Source organism: Clytia hemisphaerica, unplaced genomic scaffold, assembly GCF_902728285.1.
Source record: "Clytia hemisphaerica strain Z4C2 unplaced genomic scaffold, Clytia hemisphaerica genome assembly, whole genome shotgun sequence".
Taxonomy (NCBI): Eukaryota; Metazoa; Cnidaria; class Hydrozoa; order Leptothecata; family Clytiidae; genus Clytia; species Clytia hemisphaerica.
This window is the reverse complement of record NW_027104414.1, coordinates 51,729-68,825: the sequence shown is the minus strand read 5'-3', so window position 1 is coordinate 68,825 and position 17,097 is coordinate 51,729. Positions and strand designations below refer to the sequence as shown.

The following is a 17,097-nucleotide window of genomic DNA, read 5'->3' as shown; positions in this document are numbered from 1 at the left end:
TTTCCTAGTTTTGCCCTTTTCGGGCAGATTCCTTTCATTTTGCTAGGGATTTTTCAAATTTCTCAATAATATTGGCAAAAATTATTTTGCGGGTTCAAATTTTCGCAATTTTGCCGAAAAACCAGGAAAAAAGCAAAAAGTAATTCCCACGAAAATTAGTTCCCTTACGGTATACATATCTAAATTAAATTTTTATATATGAATATCTAACAAACATTCAAATAAAGATAGTCACATTAAAATAATTATTTTGACTATTTTCAAAGTTACACACAACCTATTTTTTGGGATAAAGCAGGGACATTTTTGAAAATCAGTGAAATTGACACAAAATTTGCAGAAGGAAAAATCCACAAATTCACATGCAATAATTAGAGAAAGGAAAGTAGTTTTCACATACATAATGTTACTAGTGTTTCTACCTTATGGAAACCAGTTTTTGCAGAAACTCAATTTTGCAATTTTTGCGCATTTGACCCCAAACTACTGAATTGAGTTCTCGTAAAAAATTTTTAAATTACAAATGTAATAGCTATTTGTTTACAGAATGGCTCAAATTATCTAGAAAGTCTAGTATCTGCAAAATTAAGGTCCACAAAAAATCTCAAATTGATCACCACAAAATACTAGTTCCCACATAAAATAGTTCCCATAAGTCAAGCATTTGCATATTATTTTGTGGATTTTCAACCCTCTACACAACAAAAAAGCCTGAGGTTCCAATTTTATTGAAGACTAGCAAATTGAATAATTTTCTAACAATCAACATGTTATGAGAAAAATACCTTAAGTGGATTAATTTTCGCGTGGATTAATTTTCGCGATTTTCGCGTATTTTGGCCATTTCCAATTTCGCGAAATTTTTAGAATTGCAATTTTTGCCAAAACCCCTAGAGGTAAATGAAAGAAATTAGGTAAAAAACAGGCCAAATCGCGAAATTTAGTCCACGCGAAAATTTTCAATCTTCCATTCGCGAAATTTTGTCCACACGAAAATTAATCCACTTAAGGTACCACATCTATACAATGACCATTTTTAATCAAAGTAACCATTAATAACAAATGTTTGCATTCAGTTCTTTAACTTAGTAATTAGAAGCATTAAGGAAAAGAGATAGAAATTAAAAAAAAAAATTCCAATATAATACACTATTGTATTTTTATAATACTAGTCTTACTCCTCAAAATTGGCTAACATGTCTGGAATAGATGACCATTCTTTCTTTTTATCTTCAACCCACTTGGCAAATTCAACATAATTTAAATATCTTTGGGGTACTCTTTTTATGTCAGGAAAGTTTTCATGAGCTCTTGGTCCAGTGTAAGTGAAAGGTGAAATTTCCAAAATATCTGATATGATTTCTTTTTCATCTTCTAATGAGTCTCTCGTGGTATGATGAGAGGAACCATGCTCAACAGATATCTCTTGATCAAAACTCTCCACTATATCTTTTATACCGTTTGTTGCCTTGCAAATCTTTTCAATAGACTTCAGGCTTTTATTTGCCCCCATGCGTTTTACTATTTTTTTACTCATTCGATTGCAAATTTCTTGTGCAAGATCATCCTCAATATTGTTTCCTTTCCCCCCTCGCCAGTTTAAGAAGAAGCCCCACTTAAATTCTTGAGATAGCCTTGGGGTTAGTGTGCACTCTATTTGTGCAATAGAGGTGAACATTTCAACAGCATATTTACTACGACTATTAAGAGCTTTGAAGACAACAAGTAAAATTTTTTGATTTATGAGGTTACGATCACCATCAGCTTCAGCAGCAGTGTCCTTCATCTGTAAAAGCAAAACTGTTAAAAAAATAATCATTAATCCATAATTTTGTTTGAAATCATCTGAACTATTGTTATCGTAGTCGCTCTGTATAACAAACTTTCTGACAAATTGTTCTAAGTAGCCATTAAAGTATTCCTTTTTGACATCATCTGATGCTTTTTCATCTGGAAAATCTGCTGGCTTCTCATTCATGTTGGATATTCCAAATAAATTTAGAGCAGCAGCCACAATATAACCCTTTCCGACACTAATAAAGAATTCTTCACATCCCTCGTAGCTGTCAACAACTTTCTTTGGAGTGACATTTTTGCGGTTTAGTTTTTCCCGAAAAAATTTAAGAGTTCCTTTTTCATTTACTGATTCTGGAACGTACAATAAGTTGAAACAGTATTGTAAAAGAGACGCTTTGGTGTGCCACATAACTGGCTTGAAAGGTGAGCAATGTTCCAGGCGATCTGTTGGGGTGTGACACCCTTGGAGGAGATCTTTCGCTCCAGAAAAACGAATCCTGGAAAGCTGATCCCCTGCAAATACAATCTTATTGTCTTTCATGGGGTCATTACTGGTAAACACTACTTGTGCCATGGGTTGACCAGGATCAGCCTGATTGCTCTCAGGAACAACATCAACAACAATATCTGGGATTTCAGGAGGAGCTAAACCAGCCTTGTCATACAACTCCCAAATCCATTTTTCATATGTACGTAAAATTTTGACACATTTAGCCTCATCTGCATCAATTATAGGAAGTGTGGCTGTTACGGATTTACATTTCATGACATCAGAAAATTTATGTTCAATGTGATCAGGATAAAAAGATGAAAAAATTTTGAATTCAGGAAAAAATTCAAACAAAATGCGAGCAATCAACACCTTTACAGATGAGACGTAAGATTTCCACTCATTTACATTTGGAAGTAGCTGAGAAGTCTTCAATTCACTTATCTTTCCAATAGGTTTGGCGTTTGGAAGGTCTTTAAAGTCCAAACGGTTTGCCACTAGGTTGGAGGCAAATAGGTGCAAATCTTTATTTTGAATTGCTTTTCGCATATGGTCCATTTTGATTTTAAGGTCCCAGTTATCACCAGTGCCCCGAAGGGTTGCACCTTTTTTCAGTAGTACAACAGCTTTATCCATAAAATGGCTACCGATAGCATTTAAAAGAGTGTCTCTGGTAGAGTAGGAAAGACAAACCCCCATTCGGTTCAGTCTTTGTTGGAGCTAAAAATAATCAAATTTAAAACACTGAGACTTTCTATTTTTCCCTTTTCTGTTTACAGAAGATGCTATCCACTTTCGAGGGGTGAGGTACTAAAAAAATCTGACAAGCCCTTGAAAAAATCACCAAAATAACCAAAAATCACAAAATATTTCATTAAAGGAGTTGAACGTAAAAGAAAAGTGAAAATAAAAAAAGATCACCAAAAAATCATAAAATCACCCTGGTAGTAGATTTTTGATGATAAAATTTCACAACATAAAAAAAAGTCTTGAAATACAAAGTACATAGGTGAAAAGTAATCTTATAGTAAGAATTCATCTTTTACTGAAATTTATTTTTGAATTCCTCCTCATACAGTGAGAGCTCTCTAGAGATATTAGTTGGAAATCTTTTTTAAATTTCTTTGGAATTTTTTTAACTTGATGTCAATTTGCAAAACCTATTTGAGATCTAAAATGCAAAAATTTAGTTAAGCACAAAATTACTTCCCATGGATAAAAAAAACTTACTTTTTTACTACATCCTCCTTCAATCAACAAGACAGTGGTGATACGCTTAAAATAGCTAAGTTCATGCCATCTTGAACTTAAAAGAATGCTGTATACAAGTGCAAATTTTGGTTTCAAATCCTCTGTAATCTCATACTTTCTAGATGACATTGCTGTTAAAACTTTCACAAGGAATGGAAAGTTATTCAAAAATTCTTCAAAAATAACATTCATTTGTGTTGTAGCTATAGAATCAAAATCCTTGTTGTAGAGATAAGATCCATTTCCTGAACGCTTACATAAATGATTGAGCTTAGTTTGAATAGATTGCACAATCAGTCTTTGAATTTGCAAAAACGTGTTTTTACATGAACCAACAATTAACGATGCAATACGACATGGATCAATGGAATCTAGCTCTATTAATTTTGTTGAGATAGCATTTTCAATGCTTACAAAATTATCATCAGTATCAGAACTTTTTTCATCAAACTTTAGCTTTTTATTAGGTGCTGGTCTCCTAGACGGCGATGACACAATATCTGTTGGTTTGAGACACCTCTTAGTTGAAGTGAGATTTTGATCGTTAACTTTTTGGCATTTTGTTCTGAAAATAAAGGCTCTTTCAAGAGAGGTTTCACAGACAGTACAAATTTTGTCAGGTAATTCATCATCACTTTTTACAACAACACCACAAACATTGCTCAATTTTGAATTCTAGATTCTTTTCGTGCTGTCCTATTTTGGAAAAAATCTTTTGATACCGTGACTTTGTCTCTCCACATAATCTACAACCATCTTTGCTTTTTGGATCTGCACTTCTTGCATATGTCTTGGTTGGCGTATCTTTTTTCACAGCCACAGATGCCATCCACAAAACATAAATTCAAAACTACATATTTATATTCAATTATTTGATCTGTACTTATTCAAATTTTTCAAACAATGAATTAACTTCTTTCTTTTCTTGCTTGTCTTGACACACAGAGAGTTGAATTTAAACTGAGCTGGCAACTGATGTGTTCCTTCATTTTGTATAACTTACTGGACAATAGATGTGTAAATGGATATTTGCAAAATAAGAACTATTTCTGGCTCAAATCTAAAAAAAGGACAGGGGGTTGGGACTCTACAGCTGAAGTTTTGAGAACTGAATGCAAACATTTGTGGCTAAAAAAATCTTGAAAAAAAATGATTTGTAGTAGAAAATAATAGATTATACCTGTAACTTACGTCCTACTTGCATCATTTCCATTTAAATTTTGACCTTTCAAATGCTATTTTTGCACTCAAAAGCCAGGATCTGCATAAAAACTTGATTGAGTATTGAATAACATGAATGTCATGAAAGTCAAACCCTATCCCAAACAACCAACTGCTGAGCACCGCTGTACGTTCCAGAGAGTTTCGTTGTTTCTCCAATCACGAATCAGCTTCAACTCATCCAAATTTCGCCCATCAGAAAATTCACGAATTCAGAACATTTTTTCTGGCTTGTACCAGGGCGTAATCGTCTGGCCATCCCCGCCCTCACTTTTGCCGCCTGACCGCCAACGATTCGCCCTGGCTCGCGAGGTTGCTCAAGAATGATACTCGTTTAAAATTTCCAATAAGTGTGAACAGCAGCAACGTCATTTTACAAGCAAAACATGCCTTCCAGCTTAAAAAATCAGCAGGATCCAGCCTTGAGATCCTTGACAAAAATTGCCATCTTTGTTTATTTTTCGCAAGTGTGCAAAAGTGAAAGTAGCAGCAACGACACAAAAACAGACATCTCGCACTTGATTGAATAGTCAAACTCGATATAATTTTAGTACCACTTTTACTTTTTTTAAAAATATGTATGATTTTTGAAAAAAATGACAAAAACAGAACCAAAGTTTTACTAGAATTAATTTTCAATAAGATTTACGAGGTAAATGCTTCTTTTCGGTGGCTATACAGGTGCCATTCTTCAATACAGAGCAAAGTCGACATTTATCGTCAGAGGTAGCAGTTTTGGAAACACTTTTTTGAACATATACAAATTTACGCCCCGCGTACGCAGATCTTGCCAAAGGATGTGGAACGCGCGTTTGAGCGCGCTGCGCGCGCTCAAACGCACATTCCGCAATAAAAATACCAAAAAGATCGAAAATATACATAATTAACAAAAATATTCTTCACTTTTTTCGTTTTTATAAGTTTGAGTTATCTATATATCAATACTTTTCTTTTTCTACAATGACAGATATTACATATCTTCTCTATATATATCAATACGAATGGACTTCTTTAACCAAAATTTGCTAGTGAGTCGCTAATTCACACATCCTGCAACCAAGTGGAGCGCTACCAACCACTAAACTTTCTTGACTTCAACGCGCTCAACAATCAGTGCCATAACATATTGGCAATTTTGGCTATTTTAGAATGTCAATTTCGGGCCCGCAACTTGATTTTATCGAAAACTTCAATCTGGGAGGGATTTATTAGTTACTAGGCTATATTTCAAGCCACGGCACTGCTGTTATGGTGTCCATTCCAGCCAAACCATATTTTATCATTCTACAGAAATCCCCCCTGAAAAAATCAAAACATTGATATGTGGTCGAGTTTACTAAACTTTGCCAAATCAAAACGCGGGAAAATATCATATGACGTATGACCACGGCTTCCTTTCACTCCGATCATGATTTTGATCACGTGATATAGTTTGATGTTTTGACTTTTTTAAACCAATGAAATCATTTGTTTATACCGCACTAAAGGCCTTTCTAGATCACCGCTCAAAAAAAACCAGGGGTCAACATGAAATTTAAAGCCTGCTGCGGGAAAGGGAAATGGTTTTGAAGAACCTAATATATACAGAAAGGTTTTAATGTTATCCAAATATCACTAAAACGAGTGACATTTACATGGTTGATCTTTATAAAGTTTGATCTGACGGGTTGTTGTAAAGAATGTTGACCACCGTGTTGGTTTTTATTTATATAATTTTGGATTTGTGAGAAGACAGATGTTATTGTAAGAAAAAGTCATATGGAAGTGTAATCATACCCTTTCCAAGGAACTGGACCAACATTTTTTAAGTCAGAATTCATTGCCAGTAATGCCGCAGCGTGGTTTGAAACCTTTATGGTGGTTGTTGTAGGTCTGGTGGAAAATGGATTTATTTCTGAATGTAAACATTACTGACAAACATTATTTTGACAAACAAAAGGTTCAAGGTTTGTTTACTTTTTATTTTACTGCATTTCTCTGTCTTAATCTGCTGTAGTAGGCAAATGAAAACTCCTAATTTTTTGTTTTTGTCAGTGCTCGCTCGGCAGCCATTTTGATTTTTTTTCATTTCGACGTCTGTACTCGGCAATTTCGTGACCTCTACAGAATCGACGATTTTGCCTGAGGGGAACAGCAGTGCAAACGGGACCATTTTTTAAACTTTTGGATCCTACCTAGTCTTAAGTCTAGCGTTAAAACTCTACTCTTCCAACCTAATCTAGAACACTTCCCAATTGTTTGTGGTTATAAAATTTAGTGGGGAATTTCCATTTGTGCCAAGTTTTTTGGAACTGATTGTAGGTGCGTTTTGGATGGGGAAAAAAAAGTGGCTTCACTTTTACTTGCCTGGGAAGGGTTAATTATTTTACTGTTGTCATTCGGGTTTTAAACTCACTGGTTAGTTATATACAATGAGATAACGATCATTTACTCTGAATCATAAGGGAGTCCCATCAGTACGTGCTTTATAAAGATCAACAAGGCCTCCACAGAGAAAATGATTATGTATGGTAGAGTTGAAATAAACCAGCATTGCTCGTTTCTTAGGAAAAAACAATTTTGTCTATATTTTAATTGGCAAGTACCAAACGCCTACAACCTACTACTCCACTGCTTAATACCTACTCCGTTTGTATACTTTACAGACCAGAGCTCTCCTTCGCCTGTTCAAAATCTCTATTCTAAAAGAATCGGTTTTGTATTATCTGAATGCTAACACACAAGTCTTTGCTTTATATTTACTTGAAAAAGTGTTATCTAAAAGAATATTAGTGAGTAAATATTTTCTTCGCCTCCTAAATATAAAACAAAAGGCCAATATTTTAATTTCTTCTTTTTTCTAAACCTACTCCCTCCTGTGACTCTTTTCATAATGACTTTTCAGGAAATCGGGAAATTTTTGGAGAAGCGGGAGATTTGGCTGAATTTTTTCCCACGGGAGAAAACGTTGGTATGCGGGAGTTGACAGCTATGTATTTTAGCAAGTTGATTGAATTTGGTAGAAGAATGAAATTTCCGAAAAGGTGAACCTTCATGCATGCTTTAAGATATGTGATGCGATGAAATGTTTTTGGTTACGTCATGTCATGAGAAGAGACGGTTAATACCGCTTTATGCCTGCAAAACGAAACTAAAATTACTTTTACGTGATCATATGAAAATATCTTGTCAAAGTAAAACCAATTTTCTGTGTCTTTGTGAGAGTTTGGAACATACAAAGCAGTCAAAGATAACACATCATCTTTCTATGAATATTTCGGCCAAAAAATCTGAAAAAACAAAAAAAATTATTTCGGCCAGAAAAAATCATCCAATTAGCACTTTGTGACTCCTCCAATTTATGAAATTTCCTGAAAAAGTGCTATAACCTCCTTGCGGTTAGTGTAAAACACAGGTCACAGGTCACAGGTCAGCTTCGAGTCCTGTAAAACACAAAGAAAATGTTTGAAAAACAGTTGTTAATGTCAAAAATGTAATTGCAAAGGTATTTTATTGATCTAGAACTATTTTAAAGCCAAAAGTCTATCCACATGCTTACCACGTGCTTTCGCGTTTTATGCCGTGTATAACCCGGACCTGTAATACTTGTATCATATCTTACACCTATATCACACATGTAATGAAAATTATCTTTTCAATGTTATATACAAAGAATACATATTATAAAACATTGATCTCACCTTTTGCTTTAAACGGCCCCCTAACAGGGAAATAGCTACTTCACAATCACTATGTCACATCTCTCTTTATCTCATGAAATCACCTTGGGTATGATATCAAGAATTGATGAAAATAGCGTCAATGGGATTATATTTTATAAATGTTTCAATATTTTTATTCCCTGCTGTGTATTTTTCATAAAATGACGTCAATATTTTATATCTCTAAAACAGCTCTCTGGTAGTATTTATTGTTTTCACAATCTCTCAATGTATATCCACTTGCAGCGTCAACATCCTATTATGTATGAAAATATTTTATTTATAATATGTTAATTGGTGGACCAAAACCTCATACTTTGCGATAACGTCATTATTTACATAATTTAAGTGTCATTTGTTTTCAATATTTAGGGTTGATGATTTGTTGTTAAAGTCTTCTAAATAACATATTTTGATATTATATTTCCATTAAACATAATATTTTCAGGAACTTATGTTATGAGTTGTATGTTACGAGTGCGTTACAGTTTTCCGGTCTGTAATTTGTATGACCTGTGTGTGACCCGTGACCCGTGTTTTACACTAACCAATTTCCTTGGTTTCTTTTTGGGAAAATCACCCCAAAATATCTGACGTTTGCCAATCTTTTGTCTTTCCATATTAAAAATATTGTGTTCCTTTGTATGTATGTTCCCCATGCTTATCACGCCAACTTTTTCAAGATTTTCTTTGTTGAATCAGTTTTTAGGATATCCCAAAAGACAGATGTGATTTGTGCCTTTCAATCATCAAGTCTTGACCGAACATCTGGAACATAATACACGCCATAAACAATTCGGATGTTGGGACAGTTGTAAACGCTGGATATTCTTCAAACGATCTCCTTGGTCAACTGAGAAAAATATGCTTGTACTTGCTTGCGCACTGTTCCCTTTCAGAGAAATAACGTTTTTGTCAGTTGCGTATTTATAAGTCAAAACTTCAGGAAATAGTTCTTGAATATGTGTTGGTAGCTGATTAATTAATACCTGCATTGTCGATAAAAAGGTTTTCCAACAGTTTCCTGCTGGGAGCTCAGTTAATGTATTGTAAAAGCTTTTGACATGGAGCACTACCCTCAGTCTGCTGTGGATCTCCTTGAGTGAATGCTTTTCTTTTGCCACATACATATTAGAAACCTTAGAAATCAAACTTGTGTTAAGGGCTTGGGAACCATACAAACGTCTTGACATTAAGAACTACTCTGGGTCGGGATTTACATCAGCATTACTTTCTTGTGGTGGATGATATCGAGTTAATTTGGATTTTGAAAATTATAATATCGATTGAATTTTTGTTTTTTAAATCCATTGCTACTTTGCCTCGCTTAAGTGGCCCAAGCAACCTTAAGGATAATTGAGAGAATAATCTATAGGCTGCATGGAAAGAGTCGTGCTTTATTAAAGCCTTAGGTTCCTCATTAATAAAAAAATTTCCAAACTACTGAGAGACTCACTGAGTCATCCAGTATTTGTCCATCGTCAAAAAGTGACGACATCTTTCGTCCATGTGAATTTTCCGTGTAGGGTCCTGTAGAGAAAGAAAGTTTCAATCGCTTTTAAAATATTCACAGTTCAAAGTAAAGTAAATAATGCACTTCCCTGTCTAATAAGATACGCTTCAAGTTTATCAAGATTTATTGATGGATATGCTGATAAAAATCTTGTAATAATGCTCTATTAAAACACCCATGTATCAATGCAATCTTCGACGTTATTAAAACCTTGTTCTGAGGAGGGACTCATTGATCATTCATAAGTAAAGCACTATTCAAGACTTCTTTTTCTTGAATTTCCAAATGATTAGATTCCATCTTGATGTAGTCTTTGTTCTGGGTTTCCTAGAACATCTTGCAGGAATCGTTTCTCTACTAGGGACAATGATTTTATCAACCGAATGAATAGAAAGTACCTCAACTGTCCCGTTTTTGCTTGATCAAAAATGGACGTACAGCTCCTGACATGGCAACCCTTTTCGTTTTCACAAGCTCAAGATGATCAGCATATTTTCTTTTCAAGGTCAATTTGTAAAGGTTTGTCAAAATTGTCTAACGTGGTATACAGAGCGATAATCTTTTTTGCTATTTCATCAGACATGCTAACACATGTAAAAGAAGGCAGCAACTACTAGGCACTTTGGTCCACTCCTGTTTGATGATTAAAATATTCCATACAATTTATACTTCAAGAGGTCTTTCTTTAAATGGCCTTACCAGCACTTCATTGTGGAGATAGTAACCAATATTGCATTAAAACTCTTTAAATATCCAATATTTCTTCTTCATCTATCATCGAGACTTTCCATCGCGTCAATCCTTCAATAAAGTACGCCTCAAAATTTATACCGTTGGCTCTTGTTCGTAGGATAAACTGATTCAGTTGACGATTAAAAGTCTCTAACGAAGTTTTTCCTTTTGCACAACAGTGCTTTGGCAGATCCATCTTTCCCTTCTTGCTTGTTCCAATTTGAATGAATGGGATGTTAATTTTTACTCGTGCATAGACGATTGCAATTTAATCACCAATACTGTTGGTCACACCTGTGTAAGCCAAGATAAGATCTTCAATGCATTTAGTTGTGGCTTCGACTCCTCAAGTTTGCTTTTTGACAATGCAAAGCCAGTTCTTCACAGACAATGCAAAGCTGGTTCTTTCTGGTAATGTCTTTTTCAACTGGATCATCAGAAGGGTTTAGAACACCCGATAACCAAAGCTCCTCTCATTTGGTTGTTATCAATTGGGTGTAATCGATTTCAACCAATTCGAAAATAAAGGCAAAAGTTGACCAATTCGAAAATATTTATAAAAAGGATGACTTTCTGAAGTAAACCCTTTACCTAACCTTCTCATAAAATGACAGATTTCAAAACACCCTATCATCTCCTCCCATTCTGAAAAAACGGTGAAACTTATTGCTTCATATTACTACTGAAATCCCTGTTAGTTTAAGGCAACTTTGGATGCAGTGTATTAGCATCAACATATCTCTCATCAACCCATAAGCTAAGTATTCTGTTGATGTGAGGACAGACTGCAAGAAACCGCAATACTCATTAGACGCCGATTACTTGACCCTCTTGCTTATCACGCCAACTTATTCAAGATTTTCTTTGTTGAATCAGTCTTTAAGATATCAACTTTAAGTGTCAACTAACACGGATATATTTATGGCAAAGACTTTTTGACATAACCATAGACTTTCTTCTGTTCCAGGCCATAACCATCTTCGTAATGTATTCTCTCCTATCTAAAAAAAAAAAAGACATATCCTTTATTTTCATCACCAATCAGGTTGATAGCTATAGTCGGACTTCCAGGATAGATCAGCCACAAATATTTAGAATTATAAATAAAGAAATGTCATATATATATGATCGGGTTTTTAATCGAAAAACATATCTCAAGTTTAGGTCTTTGATACTTGGTTGTATTACAGCACCGTGATGAATAACTGAACAGTTGTTCTCCTTCTTCACTAGTTGACCTCCCTGTACACTTTATCCATTCTCTATCCGATATAGTCTAAGATTAGTATATTTAATTTCACTTTCAGTCGAATATCTTTGATACTTGAAAAATCGACTTCAAATTAAGGTGCTACCAAGTTTCAGCTTTTAGATTTTTAAATTTCTCGTATCTTTTGCCTGTTTGTTTACCAATCCACTTTAAGAAATCACTATCATTGTCACAATAATCAACACTAATAATTGACAATACATCTTTCTATTCTCTGCTTTTCTCAAGTCCAGTGATTTCCAAAAATTTCTCTTAAAAAGTTTTCTTAATTTGGTTTGCTTAAAACTGATTCTAATATGGTTTGCAGTCTTCCTAGCTACGGAATTTCTGCGAATATTTGTTGGAAGTTCGTTTTAAGAATGTTCAAGCTCTCTGGCACAATGACGACCGGTTCAGACTCTTCCTCTTGAGTTGAACTTATGTGATTATCAGTTTGAGGTTCACTCTGAAAATCTCATCTGGTACAACACCATCAGATTCATGCTAAATTTGGAACTGCTCTGAGACTAAATTTTCGTGCTCATTTTCGGACTCTTTCATTTGAGTTGAGTCATTGTTCTAAGGGATTCTGATCATTGAAGGTGGTACAATTCGATCAGCATCACCGCTACACAATTGAAGGTGTGAGTTAAAGTGGTACAGTCGTTTAAAAATTCCTCCACACGAGCCACATTCATACTCTACCTTTAAATGAGTTAACTCGTGACGTTTTAATTTAGAATGTTTATTCAATTGTTTATGACATGTTGAACAAATGTAACTGCTTGATTTGTTTGACTTTCGCTTCGTCGAATAATTAAGTGCTTAAAAACTTTGTTATTACAAGATATGATAAGAAAATGATTGAAAAACGATAATCGTACCTTACGGTACCAAGCATAATGGCCATTTGTTGAATGCCCCATGTGGTTTGTAACCCATGTAGCCTCAGCATCGCCGAGGTCAATTAACTTGGAAAAATACAATAAAATAAAAAGAACCGACAAACAAAAAAAACAGGACTAATATTTATACAGTAAGAAAATTAGCAGGGTAATGAAAGAAAGAAACAAGGAAAACCTAAATTTGACTTCAGGGCGAAAGCTCAGCCCAAGAGAATGAAGATTTTCCAAAATTGAAAAGAACACCCTAGGTATTGTTTTAATAATTTTATATGGAGATAATATACAGTTTTTCGAGAAGAACGCGCGTGCCAATCTTTTTTCAACAAGCATGTTATGCATGCTTGCGATGAGATATAGACCTGCCAAGTTTTCCGTAGTTAAGCCTCTAAATCAAGTTTGGAGAACAAAGCTTGGAGAAATATAAGCGGTCAGACCATTTTGAGATATACTACTTTAGGCGTACATAAATCTTTCATGAGGAAGAAAAGTCGCTAAATTCACGACATAAAACATTCGGGAATCAAGAGTAAAAACGGAAATTTTGAGCTGACAAAATGACTCAGAAGTGACAAATTTAAATTTTTTTATCATGGTTTAAAGTTTTCAAGTTCAAAAAGCCTTAGGTGAGGCATTCAAATTTGCCTAAGTACAAACGTAAAATATCAGTCTTACCATAGCTGTAGCATTTGATCCAGCTTTCTTTTTCCCTCTGACATAGTTGCAGCCGCTTTGCAAGGGCTATTTTAATCGGATCGGACAGCAGCTCTATTTCCTTGCTTTTCTTCCACCTGCCGTCAACGACACCAACCCAATCGTCTGAGGTCAATCTAACGACTTCAGTACCCCGGCGTGCATTGAAAGTCACAGCACGAGTGAGGCAGTATCTGTTTAATTGCGTGTAGAGACTGGGGGTGCCCTTATCTCCATTCAGCTTCAATGTCAGCTCCTTGATTTTTTTCAGAGCAGAAAGATTTGAAAATGTCGATATCTTTCCTCGACGGAAGCTTTGATGGCAGCATCTGACATTTACATTCTTTGACTATCCTTGCATTTTCTTGGTAGGTTTTGAAATCGGCCTCATACAGAGATTGAAAGGCTGAAAAAGAGGTTGTTGGCTCTCCCCGTTTGATAGCCTCGCACTCTGCTACCACACTCAAACCTTTCAGACTATACCCGCAATGGAGAAGGGTATTTGCCTGCTCAATTTCCCGGGGACCATCATAACCTGAAAGAAAAAGAAGATTGAGGTCTTTTCACTCTTTGATCTCTCATGATACCTTAAACCTATTCGTACTAGGCTTTTAAGGGCGGTTCAAAACTGGGGGGGGGGGCTATTTTTGTACCAAGCCTTAACTTTTGATCTAGTTGTCCTTTTTGGATGAAATTTGGTACACATCATCTTTACTATAAATAGTATAAACTAGCCGTCACCCGGCGTCGCACCCGCCCGAGGAGTAGATAAGCTGAACGCATCATAAGCCCTTTGAATAGTAAAGGGGAAACTTTTGACTGATTTAATCCCAAATAAAAATGAAAAAAATTGTCACTCAAGAAGACCAATCAAAACTCGAAAAATCGTAAATTTAATGTTTTGTGACGTCATTTGGGTCCTAAATGACGTCATTGAAAGGGTAATAAATGTTTTGCTTGACTGAAATCAGTTTGTCATTTACCGAAAAGATTCTCTCGATGATTTCCGATACAATATGAGGGGTCAACCATTGCTTAAATCCTTCTCAAACTTTAGATATTCTATTTTTTAGGTTCAGATGACGTCATCGGGCCAAAGATGCCCGAATATATTTATTTTCGAAAGTCTCTTTATACCGACTCTTTACCTTTCCTAACTTATTCTCTATTAAATTCCCGGTCCAATGAGGGGTCAACCATCTCTTAACTCCTTTCCAATCTCGAGATATCGCCTTGTTAAGTTTCTTAGCTCTCTTCCGTAAAAGCCCGGGCTATAAAATATACGGTCTATCACGTTGCTATGTGAACGGATTCCCGATATAAACAAAACACAAGGAACAAAAATGTGTCACAAATTAGAAAAAGTTTATTTTTCCAATTTTCCCTCCCGATTAACCATTTTACTTTTTATATAGACATATAATGATTAATAACTGAATACTTTAAAAGTAAAAAGCTAAGCTCGAAAGCCAAAATCATTTAGACAGAAAACATGAATTTAGTGAGGACAAAAAACTGGTACGGCATAAAATGAAAACATCAGCCGCTCAATATTAAAGGAACCCTAAACGAATGGAAGATAGGATAATGTCAATATTTTTATAATAAGGTTTAGTGTTAATTGAAGAGGTGCTAGTGATAAATTTAATGTATATAAATCTGAATGAAATTAGAATGATTCATTTTATCATATGATGGTGTCAATAATAACTTACCTTTTCCTATTTACAACAAAATAAAGTGAATGTGTATTTTTAATTTTGCTTATCATTGTTCTAGAATTCTTGGTTCTTGGTTAAACAACAACATTGTGATAAGGAAAAAGTCTAATATATGCACCCATAGTCATTGTGTCAATGATATTCAATCATACGTTTCAACATGATAATGTATCTACACTATTGTACGTACCAAATATTCAATGTTGCTGCTTCTTCTTGCGCAGCGCAGCCTGGAACCAAAGTAAAGTATCGAAGAGAAACGTATAAGGCGCCAACACAAATATCTTCATTTCGCGTCCTCGTTGGTCGGTCAAAAAGTGAGTGGGTCGGTCTAAAAAGTGAGTCAGTCGGTCGGTCTAAAAAGTGAGTCGGTCGGTCTACAAAGAATCTATATCAATCGAATTACCAGTAGGTTTGTTAAAAAAAAAGGAAAAGGAATATGAACAGCAAACAGGGTAAATAAAACCACAAACAGGGTATAGTGTGGTCGTGTTACAAAAATACAGGCTGTTTGTAGGAAAAAAATAAGATCTAGCTGAAACTTTCTCCAGATCTTCTCTATAGGATGGTTATGCCTCAGGAAAAAATCCCCTAAAATCCCACTGGTGGAACATCCTTTTTTGGGACATTTCTTTTATCCCCAGGTAAAACCCTAAGTGCGAAATTTTTTGAAAATTTCAAACTCATTTTCAGGCATTATCAAGTATACCATTCGAGGTGGGCATTCGAAAGCTCTCGAAAAACTATATAGAAGACTTTTAAACGGGTATAGCCGATTTCATTACCTAACTCAAGATAATTCACGCAAAAATGTGGCGAAAAGTGGAACTTGCGCTTTTTTCTTATTTTTTTCCCGTAAATTATACTAAACGACCCCACTAGGTAAACAAGGAAGGGGGTATTTTGTCCGTTTGTTTGTGTCCAAAGCCGATTGAGGAATTGGTGTTGAATTGCTCAAGATTTTTTGATTTGAGAAAAAAACACGGTGGCAAATAAAATTCTTTGCTTTCCTTAAACACTTCCTTTTCTTTTCTTTCGTTTATCCTTCCTTCTGATGGTTCTTAAGAGATTTCTTTAGTCCATCATTTTATTTTTCTAGTCTCTTCTCCTTTTGAAACAACTTGCTGATCTCTTCTTTGCTTTTTAATTTCAAACTGCAATAAAAAACTTTTAGCTTATTTCCAATGCGCTTCTTTTCTGCAAGGGGAAACTCCAATTTTAAAGCACCAGCGAGTGACTTTTTAGTCACAGCGATTGTTTTTATTTTCGATACCTCTTCAAAAAGATTTTGAAGCATTGGCTGTGAGTTCCATCGCAAGTGAATGCCGTCAAGTTGCCTTTCAACCTAAACAAATCGAAAAATTTCTTGCACTGGTATGTTGATGACCGAGGGGTAAATCACTGAAAAAATCAAAAAGAAATCAAAAATAAAAAAGAAATCAAAAATAAAAAAGAAATCAAAAGGAAATAAAAAAAATAATAATAACAGAAAAATAAAAATCTCGGATGTACACCTAATTTTAAGAGACTTAATCCCTCGTTGGTGATGGTTGATGTAATAAATAACTTAAAAGGAAAACATTTTCCAACCTCTGCTCTAAAGCATCGTGATAATGAACTTTCGCGAATGAGCTTAATGAGAATCTTTCATGAGGTTTACAAGCGAAAAATGTTAATTAAACTATGTTCTTGAACTTACCAATATCTTGTCGCATCATCAATACCACCAGCCATAAAAAAATGTTTTTTCCGGGACCCTTTCGTTTTTGTTCAGTGCTGGTCTTATTTTTGACGAATGGCAATTGCCAAAAATGAAACTCCTTTCAA

At 34.9% G+C, this 17,097-nt stretch overlaps 1 protein-coding gene across 1 annotated transcript; it reads right to left on the bottom strand.

Moving 5' to 3' along the window:
- Positions 1–1,142: 1,142 nt before the first annotated feature.
- Positions 1,143–3,600, bottom strand: LOC136820259 (uncharacterized). The gene is made up of 2 exons (XM_067076457.1): positions 3,518–3,600; positions 1,143–3,007 (listed from the first exon to the last, which is right to left on the bottom strand). Exon 2 carries the CDS (start codon positions 2,984–2,986, stop codon positions 1,175–1,177), a length of 1,812 nt encoding a protein of 603 aa, XP_066932558.1. The 5' UTR covers positions 2,987–3,007; positions 3,518–3,600; the 3' UTR covers positions 1,143–1,174.
- Positions 3,601–17,097: the final 13,497 nt, after the last annotated feature.

Bases quoted from the DNA above. Each gene is read 5' to 3' on its own strand.
- LOC136820259 (XM_067076457.1), bottom strand. From the start codon at position 2,986: ATGGGGGTTTGTCTTTCCTACTCTACCAGAGACACTCTTTTAAATGCT.